The sequence below is a fragment of the Scomber scombrus genome, chromosome 9 (genome assembly GCF_963691925.1).
Source record: "Scomber scombrus chromosome 9, fScoSco1.1, whole genome shotgun sequence".
Lineage (NCBI taxonomy): Eukaryota > Metazoa > Chordata > Actinopteri > Scombriformes > Scombridae > Scomber > Scomber scombrus.
Genome location: NC_084978.1, coordinates 7438928 through 7454192, shown reverse-complemented (window position 1 = coordinate 7454192; position 15265 = coordinate 7438928). Strand labels below are relative to the sequence as shown.

The window sequence follows — 15265 nt, the reverse complement described above, 5'->3', positions numbered from 1 at the left end:
GTGCATTAAAACCAAATTACAAAAACACATTATTTGCTTTCTTTTTCTGTAATTTGGGTAAACTGATCTTTTTCAAGGCTGCAATGAAAAGACTTGAGCAGCAGCTTGTGTGATGCTTTAAGCCTCCTGTGTCATCTACCTGTGTAAAGTTACAATGCCGAGCGTTGTGGATTATGTGTCATTCTGATGTCAAAACAACAGTATTTCTTTGTCACCACAGCAGTGCACCTTTTTTATTATTATCTTTATGTTTTCAATTGTGAAAGTAGCCTACTGTTATACAGTAACACATTTAATCCACATGCATCAGAATATCTGCTTTATCAACTGCTACTGTAGTCATTACTATTTTGGGAACAAAAAACTCAGCATCATTCAGAGAGAAACAACAATTTTGCAGGGTTTTGTTTTGTTATCTCAAACTCAGTCAATGATTAGCTTAAGTAGAGAATTGGAGAATGATAGACAGACAACCAAATGTAATTTTTTCATTATTAATCTTTTCGTGGGTGTGTTTTGACACTGCTGTCAGGTCATATTGTTATCAGATGACTTACTACCTGTAGCAAAGGATTTGGACACTGATCCAGAAATAAATAGATATGAACATCAATTTAAAACTGAGCATGAAGACCTGCAAAGCAAAAGCAGCCTAATGCCCTTTCAAGTGTAGTGTGACCATGAAAGGTATAGCCGGCTTTCTCCCCTGAGGACGTGACAGAGTTGTACCGTACAGTAATTAGGTCAGCCAAAACTGTCTTCTTACGGCTTAGTGGGTCAAGGAGCATAAGTGGCATGTAAAGCTAGCTTGAACCTCCAGTGGGAATTCAAAAGGAAAATCCTATAGGCCTTTATTTTGAACTATAGGCAACTCATCTAAGCCTGTCAGTGGTGTTCATAAGCAGATGGTGTTGTGCAGTCCCATAGCCTCTCATTAAAAACTACTTCACTCCATGCCCATAAAAAGACGCCACACTGTGACTCTTCAGTAACTTGATTAAGACTTACTTGATGAAAGCTGTTACAAATTAAATTGTGCAAAAAAAATTGAAAGGCTAGATGGAACAACAGGTAGTCTCCAAATAAATCTGTCTGAGAAACGTGCAGTGCAACGCAGCGTTCAACACTTCACCGTACAGATGTGACGAGTTATTAAAAGTGTAACCCGGGCCCAGGGGGTGCTGTGTAATTTTAGAATTAATATACAGTTTAGAGCTTGGTGTTTGCAGCCTCTGAATTATTCAAATGTACTTCTGCTATGCGCTTGGGTCTGGTGGGGCTAAGGCAGCTGCCATGCATACAAATTAATATATTATGTCAGTATATGAAAGAATGGGAGACGACATAGATTAGGGAAACATAAACACTGGTGCCAGGCAACAAAACAAGATGTTTGTTCTTGTGCAGAGTTGGAACCTGAGAGGTTGCACCGTACTAATGGGAATAGTGTGGATTGTTCGACTTGTTATTTAAGGATGATATTGCAGTCTGTCTGTGGGGAAATCTTTCTTCAGAAGCCATATTTACATGCATGAAGAAGTCTGCACATCACAAGGTTAACAAACCTAAACAATTCAACACGTCCTCAAGTTATTAGAAATCTGATGGAGCACTATATTAGTTTATAGGCATGATAAAATATCAACAACAACAGCAGTAAGACCTTTTTTAAAGTTCTGTTTTTTGTCATTTTATAAGAGAAATTTAAAGATATGTTATAGATTAGATTACATCTTATTATTCTTTTTTTTAAGTATGCAATGCCCTCACCAAATGTACTAAACATGCTCAAATACAATAACATGTATACACATCTCTAGAAGGTTTATATACATGCAAATGGCAGATGGACCACAATAGTTAAAAAGAAAAGAAAGATCAAAAGGATCAAAAAGGAAGTGTCTGGCTTTTTATCATGGACTGTGTAGTGTAAAATTTGGTGATAATTACTGACAATGAGCAATGTTGTATCTGCTAAAAGGGTACTTGATTGTTGACTATTATTTGCTGAAGATGTTCAAATTTGAAGGCATTATGTTAGACGAAGGTGTATGTGATTCTGCATTTAGTGAGTGAATAAGTACCTTATAATTGAATAAGTATGAGAAACCACAATATATGTGATTATATATACCATACTTTTATATTATTATTATTAGTAGTACTATAGAAAAGAATGCAGTAATAACAGTAAATGGGTAATATTGAACTTAAAGACATCTGTGATAAACATTGCCCACACAGCTAATACCAGCTAAGGAAGATAGGTGGAAGCACTTAGTAAATGGAAAAGTACAGGAACTGGAGGCGGAGAATGATGTAATCCGAAATCTCCTATAGCAAAACACCTGCTAGCATAGAAACGGAAGGAAGAGCCATAAAAGGTGTTTTAAGGCGTCTTTAGGATAGGCGCCAAGAACGTGAGTTCAAGTTGAGGTGAAAGAGGGTGCGAAGAACGTGAGTACGAGTTGGGGGGAGAAAGAAGCGGATTGGTTGAAACTCACTCCACCGAGGGAGGGGTCGAAACTTTTCTGCAAGAGTCAGCAATACAGATCAGGATAAAAGAGGCTCCGAGTTTTAGCTCTTTGTGTCATGTATGCATAGATTCTGTCTGTGTATGCTGGCTCCGGGTTTTTCTGTCGACAATAAAACTCTAACTGCATTCAGACTGGACGACTCCTGGTGACTTTTTGATTGAGTATTTTTTGGAACTTCTGACTTTCTCCGAAGACGAAGTACTCAGAATGATTTAGGCTCTACAACTGCAAACAGATAAAAATGTGGCAACAGTCCATCTTGTTTTGAAATGATTTCAGTCAACTTAAATTGATTGACAAATCTTGTGCCAAGACTAAAAGATGGGAAAATCTTTGACTATTTTACCTTCAGAATCAACTAAATAAGAACAACAAACTGAACCCCCTGAATAAAGGATGCTAAAAAAGCTCCCAGGTTAACACATAGATACTCAAAGGTAGCAGAAAAGCATTTGAAGAATAGTTTTGCTGTTCTTCAAGTCGCTGAAACAAGTTTGCTTGCTATGTATTAGGGTTGGGCGATGTCCAGGATTTGGACGATCGACGATGTTCAAAGCAAAACATCGTGATGGCATCGGCGGGGGGCGCGATCGATCTAATAAGCGGCAACACAGAGCTTTGCTCTCGCACGCGCTGCATTTATAGTCACACAAACACACACTGCTGTCACTCTAGTGGCACTCTAGGGGTGGGGGGGACCGGACCAACCCTACTATGTATTCACACTGGCTCTGGAAACTAAATCTAACATACTACGAATGTTAATGAAATATAGTTGGAGTTCAATTAAAGATTTTAAAACATTAATTTTATTTGTTGTCATCTCCAATTTCAGTGAGTGATATTCCTGTTAAAGCTGCAATCTGCACATTCAGAGTGCAGCAAAGACGTTGGAGGATCCAATGTCACATCTGTGTATTGGTTACCCCTCATGGTTGTTAGTATCCAGTGAAAACATCATTGGCCAACCAGGTAATGTGAACATAAATGCATTTTTTACAGAAGTGATGAGGTAAGACAGTGTTGGCACCATCAACTGGGCAGGTGTGACCCGACAAAGCTGATCAACTTCTCGGTACGGGTACAGCAAAATGTGCCATTTCTAGTGTTTCACCCCACTAATCCATAGCTGTACGGACGGATATAGTTATGTTATAGACATTACAGATTTTAACTTTGAATGTTTGCTCTTTTCTGTGATGATTTGGGTTAGAATAATATACTTCACTTGTAGTCATTTTTAGATATTGACTGTATCATCAAATATTCAGAGTGTAATTATAAGAAACCTAGTGTAAAACATTGTTATTGACCTTTACTTTTTCATCATGTTAAAAGCAAAACATATACACTTTTTTTTAATTTAATGCTTGGTTTATAACATGGAACATAATCTGTAAACACCAGCAATAACATTTTTTACACACAATAGGGATGTCAGGATTATATCAGAAGTTCCATCAGGTACTGTATTTCATATAGTTAAATCAGTCTATTTATTCCGTAAAATTGCATTTCACCAGCAGCCCAAGGCCTTGCTGCAGCCTGAATAACAAGCGTGGTTAGTGTGGCACACGCTCGTTGTGGGAGTCCAATTACAGAGCATCCTGGAAAACAGCTGGCATTTGTCTCTTTGTCTCTTCCGTGCTGACATTCAGTTAAAGTATATAGGGTGCTGCATTCCCTCGGTTTATAATTATTATTTTTTTGTTTTTGTTTTCCTATCCACACTTAATGAAGGAATACAATATCTATCCATCCATTTTCTGAACTGCTTCTTGTGCATCTTGTAGGGGGGTTGCTCAAGTTTGATCAAGAGGAAGACTTGGTGGGGTAAACCCTGGACAGGTCTGTAACAGTCTCAGACAACTGATCGCATATTTGTAAGCATGTACGAATATGGACCATGTCTGAGAGGAAATTCACCACTTTACAGAACAACAGACCATCAACTGGTTTAAATTTGAAGGGTGCAAAGTATTTATGAAATCAGACAGGCAAACACAGGCAAATATTTTAAAGCTACACTGAAAAAGAAAAGAAAAAAAGACTCAAACAGACTAAAAACAGACTGACTAAAAACTGAACTGCTGTTGAGCTGCTCCTGTGCCTCCTTTCATCTGCGCTCGCTATATGTCGATTTAAAATGTAGATGGTGACGTAGCTTGTAAAACTGAAGTTTTAATGGTAAATTGACCTCAGTTGTGTCATAATGAGAAGCCTTCAATGTAAGAAGTCATGCTTGAATTATATATGATTTTCCCTACAGTTTGCTTGCTTTCTCGTTATCGGGGCTGGAAATGAGTTTGCTGAAAACTGGCCAAAGTGAGATCTCCCCTCTCGGCTTACAGAACATGGCGCATTAAAGTGAATCACAGCAGACAGCTGGGGCCGCCCTTTATGGTAATGCACCCTCTACAATTACTGCTTCGACCTTCCCTGGTGTAGAAAAATGGGGAGACGTCTATTTAGCGGCCCTTTCAAACACTAAGTGGCAGACATGTTGGGCAGCAGGACCACCTTTTGCCTGACATTGACTCTTGTTTAGAGGAGACGGAGAAGACATTAGAAAGGTGACAGGTTGACAGATGAGATGCATCTGTCAAACAGCAAGAGGACCATGGTCCATTAATGCATCTACACTGCACTGTACCACACTGGTAGATGAAGCTGATAGGGGACAATGGTGTCAACTACAAATGGAACTAATGGTTATCTCCATCATAAATGACTTAATCATTTATTTTCTTTAATTAATCAAATAACCTTTTTATTTAATTTTAAAGGACAAAGAAAAGCAGGAAATGTTCACTCTTGAAAAGCTGGAACTAGTGACTGTAATGTTGCTGAGATATGACTACTATCAATTAGTCTACTGATTGTTTTAGCACTAGTGGGAGTGAAGATATTTACTCTAATTACAAGTTGATGTGGATAAGAGGTGAACTGATTATCTGATTAATCTGGGATAATATAAATTCAACAAACCCAATTTCTTAAGCAAAAGCTTTAGCCCTTAAATTTGAATTGTTGCTGATTTTCTTGACATTTTATGATAGTGAAATGTATTTATTTGACTGTTGGCTGAACAAGAGACATTTACGTATGTGAAATTGCTCTCTGAGAAACTGTAATTTTCCTTTTTTTTCTGACTTGCACTCAATTATTAGAGAAAATAACTGGCAGGTAAATCAATAATACAAATAATTGTTAGTTGCAGCCCTAATGTAGAATAGTTTTTACAGTAAAAGTGATTTAGTTTTTAGCTTGGAATATGTTATTTTAGCAGAATAATGCTAAATCAGTCTAAAAGCATCTTAACCTACCAAGAGAAGCATTAGAGTAGTTCACTGAGAAATCACACACTGCCCACTTCCTAGTAATGTAACTCTTCAACTCTGCAGCATCCCTCTCAGCTCAGAGATCTGCCACATGACCACAGCTTTGTTTTTGGAGTATTACAGGAGAAAAGACTGACCCCGAATGTTACCCTATATATCTCTGTTGCAATAAATGGTTAGTAAACATAAGTGTCCTGACTGTATTTGTTTTTGTTGTTTGTTTTTTGCCTTTTATACAATGAGCACATCATGAGAATTTAAAGACATCTTTCTCATTCGTCAAAGCTAAATCAAACCAGACTTCAAATAGGACATGAAATCACAGTAGCACTGGCTCCTACTGATGCTGATAGCTTTCATATGATGCTCCAAAGCACATTCAGATCTATATTTTGAGCTTTAAACTGAAACATATGTCCTGCGACAACCTTGTATCAAATATGAACAATGCAATCTGAAAAACAATTGAACATCAGAAGGTTGATAGATATTCTCTTCCCCATGCTCTCTCTCTCTGGCTTGTTTCAAAACCCTGTGGACCACTATCCACCACAAAGTTGAAGACACATTTTCTACTGCCATTTCTCCACACACACATACATACTGTACTGCACGATACATGCATTATTAATGGAGGATTCTCCTTTACAATATAAAATTGATGTTAAGGTGGTGGGCGGCATGAGCCACAGTTACTGTATGTTTTGTCTTTTGTAGTTCGGTCATGACTCACACGTTACAGTACATCTGCCATAAAACAAAGCGTCTCTGTACACTCTGTCCACATGTAAGTTATATGTATGCTTGATGCTTTTTACATTCACAGTTTTTAAAAGTGGCTGACAAAGTGAAAAGGGTTAGGGTTTATTTAACATATATATATATATATATATATATATATATATATATATATATATATATATATATATATATATATATATATATATATATATATATATATATATATATATATATATATATATATATATATATATATATATATATATATATATATTTATGGGGTTTTTTTTTTTTTTATATATATATATATATATATATACACAAGACGACACTAGCCACAGCATCGGAATATGCTTGGTTTAATGTGTTAATGTATGATTATCAACTGAGATTTCACTGTCGATCTGAAAAATTGGTTAAAAGAGGAGATAATAGAGTGCTAGTTTTTTTAATGGCTTTCCTATTGTGAAGATTTGTTAAAAGTGCTCTCTGTATCTGGTGTTCTCCGGTGCTCTCCATTAAAAAATACCACAGGTTGGCCAAAGGACCATACCACAGATGTACTTCAGTCATGCTGTGGCCGACCCATGACAACAATGCTAAGCCTAACCTGAATGATGTACAAGGCTGTTGGGACATTGTATGTGACTGGAAAGGAGGGGGTAAAGCAGATGAAGGAATGGAACAAAATAGAAACTCACCCTTTATCCTTAAGCTCTCAGGGATCCCATCCTGCTGGAACAAAAACAAGAAGAAAATGGGGAAGAGATCACAGTTATAATAAACCTCACAAGCACAACATCAGCAATACGACATGAAAGCTTTTTTTTCTATTTAGCTGAATGAGTGAGATCCTTGGGGCTACTGCAATAGAAATGTGGTTCTATAGGTATCTTATACATTTACCGACGCCTTTTTTTTGTTTCAAATGTTCAATTGAGTTCACATCAACACGGGCGTGACGTTAAGGTCCAAGGATTTCACTCAGGCTGCAATAACTTGTGTGAGGCAATCGAGTGGTGCCGGTTTGAATGGCAATTAATGATGCATTCACAAGCCAACATTAATGTGCCATTATGTTAAGTGGTCATTTGCTTCACTCACATGTACAATGATAAACCCTTCTACTCATTACCACAGTCACTTCCCCAATGATTTTATTTTCTGCAGAGACTGTGAGATATTTAATTTTCTTCCTGTGTTTCTTCAGAGATCTCCTTGGTGTTGTGCTGTTTTCCAAAATGAAATTTATTACATTAACAATTTATTACATTATTTACATTTTGCTATCTAGTTTTTCTTCCTTCTTTTTCCCATTTTACTTGTTTTCCCTTTGTCTCTGTCTTCCTTTTTCTCCTTCTGTCTTGTTAAAACTGGATGCCTTGCAAAATTTAAACAAATTGGCAGCTCAAATGTGTCCAAAAATAACTGAACTGTACTTGATAGAAGACAGTGGAGTCATTTTGGGACAAAAATTACAGTGTAAAGACATGTATAAAAAAAAAGAGCAAACAACCGTGACCCTTTCAGTGGGTGCACTATAAAATCAGCTGGATTTAAAGCAAGCATAATGATGATGAGTGTAGAAAATGTTGTTATCTGGACTACTATTCTGAGTAGCTGCTCTCCACAAACCATGAATATAAAAGAAAGAGGCATAAATATTTGATTTCGCTACAGTGAAATCTGCATAGCTCATCCTTCTCGTTCTTTTACAGAAAAATTCAGACTCTTTTTCTACCAGCTCGAGCAGGGTGGTGTTATGGAAAAGATACATTATGCAACAGGTCTACAGTCAATAATTAACACTGGTACCTGCCTACTGGAAATAGTAGATAGACGCTTACCCAATTCCTGTGTGAGCTGAAAATATGCATACTGTGCATGTTCTTGTTATATGCTCATCTGATTTTAAATCAATAAATGTATGTGATAGATTTAAAGCATTTTACACATGAGGATAACTGTATCCAATTCATCTCACTAGTATCACAGTTCACCTTGATTTTTAAATAAATATAATGTATACTCATCCATGAGACTAGTTATCATCGCTGCCATTTTCTCCATACTGTCATTCTTATATTTTCAAAGAGTGTACTGACTGCACTCTTCTGCATTCATAATTGCTGCTGCTAATGACACCCTCATCAGAGGATATTACACCCACATGAGCAATAATGTACTTAACAAGTCCTGAATGTAAGGTGAAGGCTTCCTGTGGCAACCAATGCTGCCTTTAAATACGACAGTTGAGGTTCATGCACTGCAACCGAAAGCAAAACAAGAAAATACAACAATGTCAATTATGACATCTACTTTGACAAAATTATAGGAAAACAGTGTAGTGAAATAAAAGAATAACTGCCTACTGCAAAGATTTACAGTATTTACATTCTATGTGATACTAAAGGGCAGCAATTAGATGCTAATGTGATTTATTTAATTTGCAGCTCAAATTATGAATATGTGATGTTTTGCTTGACAATGACTTAAATGAATACTCTAGCAAGGTGAATTAGCTAACATATGTGTACAGATCAATAATGAATGAACCACTTCATGTGTGAACTGAGAACCAGTGACAACTTTTTAACATTTGTCATCTGGCTTTACGGTCATCTTGTTCCACTTATTTTGATGTGAACATCAGTTAAAATGTTACAATGACACAATAACCTAAAACACAATCAATAAACATCACAATGTGGTGAAAAGCTGTCCCTTAACGTCACCTTTCTGGATGTTTTACAAAACACTGTTGACTGGTGACCCAGTTGGCACAAATCACGGAAACACCTGTGGCTCTCTGATATGCTTAGTATCGCCCCCACCCTCTAGAGGAGGTGACATTTAAAATTGCACTACAGGTAGGGAAGATATCAAATGGTGTTGATTTGCATATGGCAGACAGTGTTCACACTTCATTTGTTTGAAGAGAGTGATTTCCCCAGAGCCACTGGCAGGCCTGTCCCTGCTGCCCTGAGACTCAGGGGGACAGTGAAGCACCCAGCTGTACAACCCGTGGTTCATCTGCCCCTGTCACAGCTAGCTGGCTGATCGCCCACATCTCTCTCTCCCTCTCTCTCTCTCTCTGGCTTTATCTCCTAACCCCCCTCTCTCCACCCCACCGACACCACCCCATCCCTTCCTCTCCTCTCTTTCTCCTGCTTCAGATATCACATCCTCCACTCCTCCGCAGGTTCAAATTTCAAGTACACTTCAACTTTTAAAGTAAAGCTACAAATTACAAAATATCTGTGTGGCAGATGAGCAGACTATACAGTATAATAACTGGGAGTTTAGATCAACCTGTTTGGCCATTTTCAGACCAATTTCACTGCTCCCTCGTTGGTTTCAGTGTTACCACTGCCTTTGGACAACAGAGGTGCTGATGCGATCAGCTCGAAGAAGAAAAAAAAAACTCTGGCATGATTCAACATCATTCAGCAAAAAACTGTTTTGGCAAAATCAAGTCAAAAAGTATATTCCTGGTAGATTACTTTTTAATGTGAATATTTGAATTCTACCTTGCACTCATTAACAAAAATGATAAATTACTGACACCATGACAATTCACTTTAGAGCCCTTCTTCATAGTATTATAAAAAGGTGTGCTGTGATGTGGCATCTGATACTGTAAGTCTTCAAACTCACTGACTAAAAAAAAATAAATAAATAAAAAAGACCTTGCAGGTCAAAACACTGCGCACATTTTCTTAGGAACTTGCACATTTCAGTGTGGACAACCTCTCCTTGTGAATGTGTGGAATATATCCACCATCTTGACCTGTAGCGATACATTCACATTAACACAAACCCTTCCATTTTTTAACACTGGGCTGTTTTTTTGGCCTGAACACCTGCCTCGATGCCTGAATTTCCCAGTTCCCCAGAAATGTAAGCATTTGCTACATGTGGCTGATTGTGAACTGGTAGAAGCTGGTGAGGCGTTTCCCCACAGTAAGACCCCACTTATCAATAAACAAGTTAAGTGAGTAGCAAACCAATGAAGAGCGAAGATAAGCATGCAGCTGAACAGATTTTCAAAAACACAAGTAAGCAGCAGCATGGGCATCCACATCCTGTTATTGTTATAGTAGACTGGCTGCATACAGTGTCTGCTTCTTCAGCCCCTGTGGAGACTTTACAGAAGCTGGTTCCCTCAGCCTCAGGCTGCCTGCCATTTGAAAGTAGACAGCTCATCAAGATGAGTGACAAGGGTTGGGGCTAAAGCTGACCAGCTAAGGAGGGGAGGGTGAAAATAATACTGACAGTCGTCACACTTAAACCAAACATTGCCTATTGCAGCTTTAACTGCAGCTACTATACATCAAGCTGTTGTTTTTGAATTATGCAATTTATTCTTGTTATTTCTCCTGTTCCCTGTCTCTTTATCTCAATCTCATTTGCCCAACCCACCTCTTACTCTTTTTCTCTTTCTCTCTCTCTCTATCCCTCTCTCTCTCTCTCTCTCTCTCTCTCTCTGCTTATCCCCTGTTAATCTAGATTTGCCATGTGGCCAAACCAGTGCAGGATGGATGGGGCTTTGCACACGGTTGTCCTTGCCTCCATTTTGTTTGTCCTGACATAACAGCTTGATGTCAGAGCAACAAACATTCAGAAATTGCTTTTGTCCCTCATGTCGAGCAAGCATGGCCACTTTTCTACACATTTCACAAATTACAAAACATCAAGCGGCTTCATCAATCATACTGTGATACTCATCTTGAAATTGCCTGCGTGAAATAAAACTGTATAACATAACATCTCTACATAATAGAGGCTTGACAACAGTGAACCACGAGTGGTTTTCCCATTAAAACCAATTATAAATAGGGCTGCATTCTGGTGCACCTGATCTGTGTCCCATACTTGACCCCATGTGGAGGATTTCACAGTGAATTTCTGAAACATTACCATGGGAATTATGGGTAGAGCATGTGACTACCTGTTTATGGCCGAGTACCCTCCGGTGATTGAAGTCTTTGTGAGGAAAGCTTATAAGGTCGTATGTGATCCTGTTACCCTTGTCACACACTGTCCTTCAAAGCACAGGGAAAGGCATAGCATTAACACGGCCATCGGTGTATCACAGCTTGTGGTGATGAGCTCAAAGGCCACGCGGCACACGTCTCTGATAGTGTACATGAAAAAATGAATCCACTTATGTTGTTATGAAAAAAAATCTTAGAATTTTTGTACTATCACATGTACATGAAAATGTGAAGCATTCGAGATGAAAACACTTTTAATAGCTGTCATTTTGTAAATAGGGACTTTTATTACTCACTATTCTTTAAAAGTACTAAAAGAATAAAATATTTGAGCTGGCAACCACGTCCTAAAGTTTGATATTGCTTTTCTACAATACATCATTTTGAAACAACCGTTCTTTAATGCTGCTCACTCAACTGTATTGACAGGTGCTGACCTGAGTCTCTCTGCAATCTAGCCAACAGCAGAGAAAATTCTCTAGACAACAAAAAGGCCTATGACATATTTTGCAAAAGGGCTTGCAATGTGGCTATTTTTCATTGCGGGGCTGTAAATTTCCACAGCTTCGTTTGACAGGCGGATAGATGAGCAGAGTTTACCTCTGTCCTCTCACAAGACGAATTGTAATGGTATGCAGATGCTGTAATGACATTCCTCTGCGATGTAATCACAGGGCCTAGCACATTAATTTCATTGGAGTGGAAGAGCACATACATCATTTTTGTAGCCCCTCGTCAAACTCCTGCTACATGTGGACATACATTACTTTAATTATTAAAGTCACTGCCGTTCCAAACTGGGGCAATAAAAACGAAAAAAATCAGAGCAAGTCAGTTTCAAAAAGCAAAACTATACTCTGTTTCACACAACAGAAGGTTAAGAACTACACACACCATTTTCAAAAAGTGCTGTGAAATGAATCTACTTTAAAAAGGTAAGTTTGCTTCATGCTAATGATATGAAATTACAATGAAGAGCATCTAGTACACGTACAGTGCAGTGCAACAGAGAATAATGTGAAACCAGGGATTGTTGGTACTGTATTGGAGTTGGGGGGGGGGGGGGGGGGGGGGGGGGGGGGATTAAAGCACAACCGGAGAAAATTGCAATGCAAATACTGATGTCAACACAGGAAGAAAGAACTACCTCCAAGATTTGTGTCACAGTGTCTATTAGCATACCTCTGAAATTCTAAAGCCACTTTAAACTCCCTGTATTCATTTGTCAAGAGGCTTTGGCTACTACAACTACACAAAGAATAATGTTTGTGAGGCCAATTCCTGAGTTTAAGAGCAAAGCATGCCAAAATGTAGCCCATTAATAATTCAATGGTTAGTCCAGCCCAATCACACCTCTGAAAAGTTTGCCACTACAACTGAGAATGATTTTTGCCTTTTCAACGAAAATGTTCATGTCACTCAGCATAATTTAGGATTTACCACTCTTCAGCAATTTAAACTATATTTACTTCGACCAAATTTCTAAACAAACCTAGTATCCTGATTTTAATCAGAGCCCTTCATTCTACCTAACTGGGACTCTGCAGATTCACTGTAATTTCCTTGAGATAAATTATAGGTAGCACGACACTATTCTGCCAAGATCAGTTACACTTGCTGCAGAAACACATTATCTACCAATAGAATCTTACACCTTAAGGTGTGAACAAAGGCTAAGGAAAGCTACATTTCAACCTCGAGACTTCAAAGCATTTCCTTTATAAAATGAAACTGTTAGACACTGAAATCTGGAAAACTTCAATTTTTCTTGCCTCTGCTCAGCCCAGGATGAGTAGGATCTGGAGCAAAGCCAACACAAGACAACAGTGCATAACCATGCCAAACTAGAGATAAGAAATACAACAGTGATGTGTTTCTTTATGAACAAAATCCAAAAGCAGACACAGGTGGACTTTGCCTGTGTTCCCCTTGGCATAAAGCTTTGCAGTCTGGCAGAAGTGCTATCTTTGCACTTACTGGGATCTTATTACAGGATTTTGGGGTATTGAAGTTTTAATCTCTTTATTTCCTTAAACATGCACAACTTCCAGAGTAGCTGTGGCTAAAAAGAAGCAGAACTGTTGTATAGGTGGTATCTGCAATCCACATTTTTAGAAAGCATCTCTGAATAAATCCTCTTCAGAAGGTCAGAATCTGTTTGACCATTGTGCCGATTCAACAGCTTTGCATCACACCCAGCTCCTCGCTCAACTCTGACACAGTCCAATGACGTTCTTACCATCTGTTCCCTCTGTCTCTCTCTGCGTCTCCCTCTCTTTCTAGCTACCTCTCACCCCCACCCACCGTTTTGCACCAGTATCTTTGTCTTTCATTCCCATGCAGACGTTAACAAAGCTCACTGAAACTAATTTAAAATGCAGTATTTTGTCAAGATGACTGCTTTGGCGTAGAAGGGAATATACAACCATTTATTCTTCATTGTCACTGTTAATTTTTATCTTGGATTGGATAGAGAGGAGAAGTGTTTGCTAGCGAACAACACTACAAAGGGGGCTTATGGGAAATGTGCACTGAAGGACCACAATCCAACTAATGCCTCTTGATAAAACACTTTGTTTTCCCCAAGTCCCCATCTACCAAAAACAGTCAATTTCTTTCACAGTCTGGTTGTAATTGATCATTCTCTGCTACTCTAGTGTTTTGTAACTATATTTACTGAAAAAAAAAACGAAATATACGACTAGTTTAGAAGAAACAGAATATAAGTTGTTCCATGAAATGTTGCGAACGTTATTAATAAAAGCTGCAGATGATGCTTGTGGGGCCTGCCCCTTATCACTGAGTCAATATGCATTCAATTACATCTTTTAATTTAAACGTTCAGCTAAAATGCCATGCGAACATCCTCCCTTCTTTCAAAGCTTGTCTTTATCTTTGCTCAGCTGTGCCTAGCATTAATCTGATGTTGTCTTTGAAAAGACAGTCCCCTGGCACAGGGAGGGATAATGATTCATCAAGTATTTTTCGGTGGGCAGAAAAACAAAAACCACAGGAGAGACATCTAATGCAGTAAGAAAGTGCCACTGTAATAAGTTTCATACTTGGCAAAAGCACACAGTCCTCTTGTTATGGAAAGCAAATGAAAAAAGGCGGCGATCAATACCTTGTGTCGGAATCTCACGACTGGTCGATAGGGCGGCGACCCAAATTCCTCTTTGTTGGGTCTCCCGTCGGTGCTGAGCACAGCGAGCCCCAACAGTAAAATTGCCGCCGACCACCATCTGGCTGTCTTCATTGGTCTTTTCCTGTCAAAAACCAAACAAGAATGGTGAGTGCTTGTCTCCCAACACTCTAGAGGTTCAGTGCCAGTTGGCTAAAACAATACATCAAGTCCGCTGTAATTAGTGTAGACAATGAGAACTGCAAAACTGTCGCTGCTTTAAACCAAAGCTATCAATATGTGCCCCACACTTGGAGAGGAGATTAGATCTCCTTTTGAATCAATTAAGGGGAAATAGACGTCATGAAAAAATCAAGATAAAGAAGACAAAGAGCCAATATATTAAGGCAATTCAAGTGAGGGCTCTGGATTAATTAGGCTGAGTGTCTAGGTCAAGCAACTGTGATGTAGTAGAAAGATTACATCTTAGACTGTTTCTTCACACCCTTGCAGAAATGCAGCCCAAAT

At 38.5% G+C, this 15265-nt stretch overlaps 1 protein-coding gene across 1 annotated transcript in view; it reads right to left on the bottom strand.

Annotated features, from left to right (window-relative positions):
* The window catches only part of fstl5 (follistatin-like 5), a 135378-nt gene extending 120506 nt beyond the window's left edge, over positions 1–14872 (bottom strand). Inside the window, exons 1-2 of the mRNA XM_062425847.1 lie at positions 14741–14872; positions 7321–7351 (exon numbers count right to left, since the gene is read on the bottom strand). Coding sequence (XP_062281831.1) covers positions 7321–7351; positions 14741–14872 — 163 coding nt within the window. The remainder of the gene's footprint in view (positions 1–7320; positions 7352–14740) is intronic.
* Positions 14873–15265: the final 393 nt, after the last annotated feature.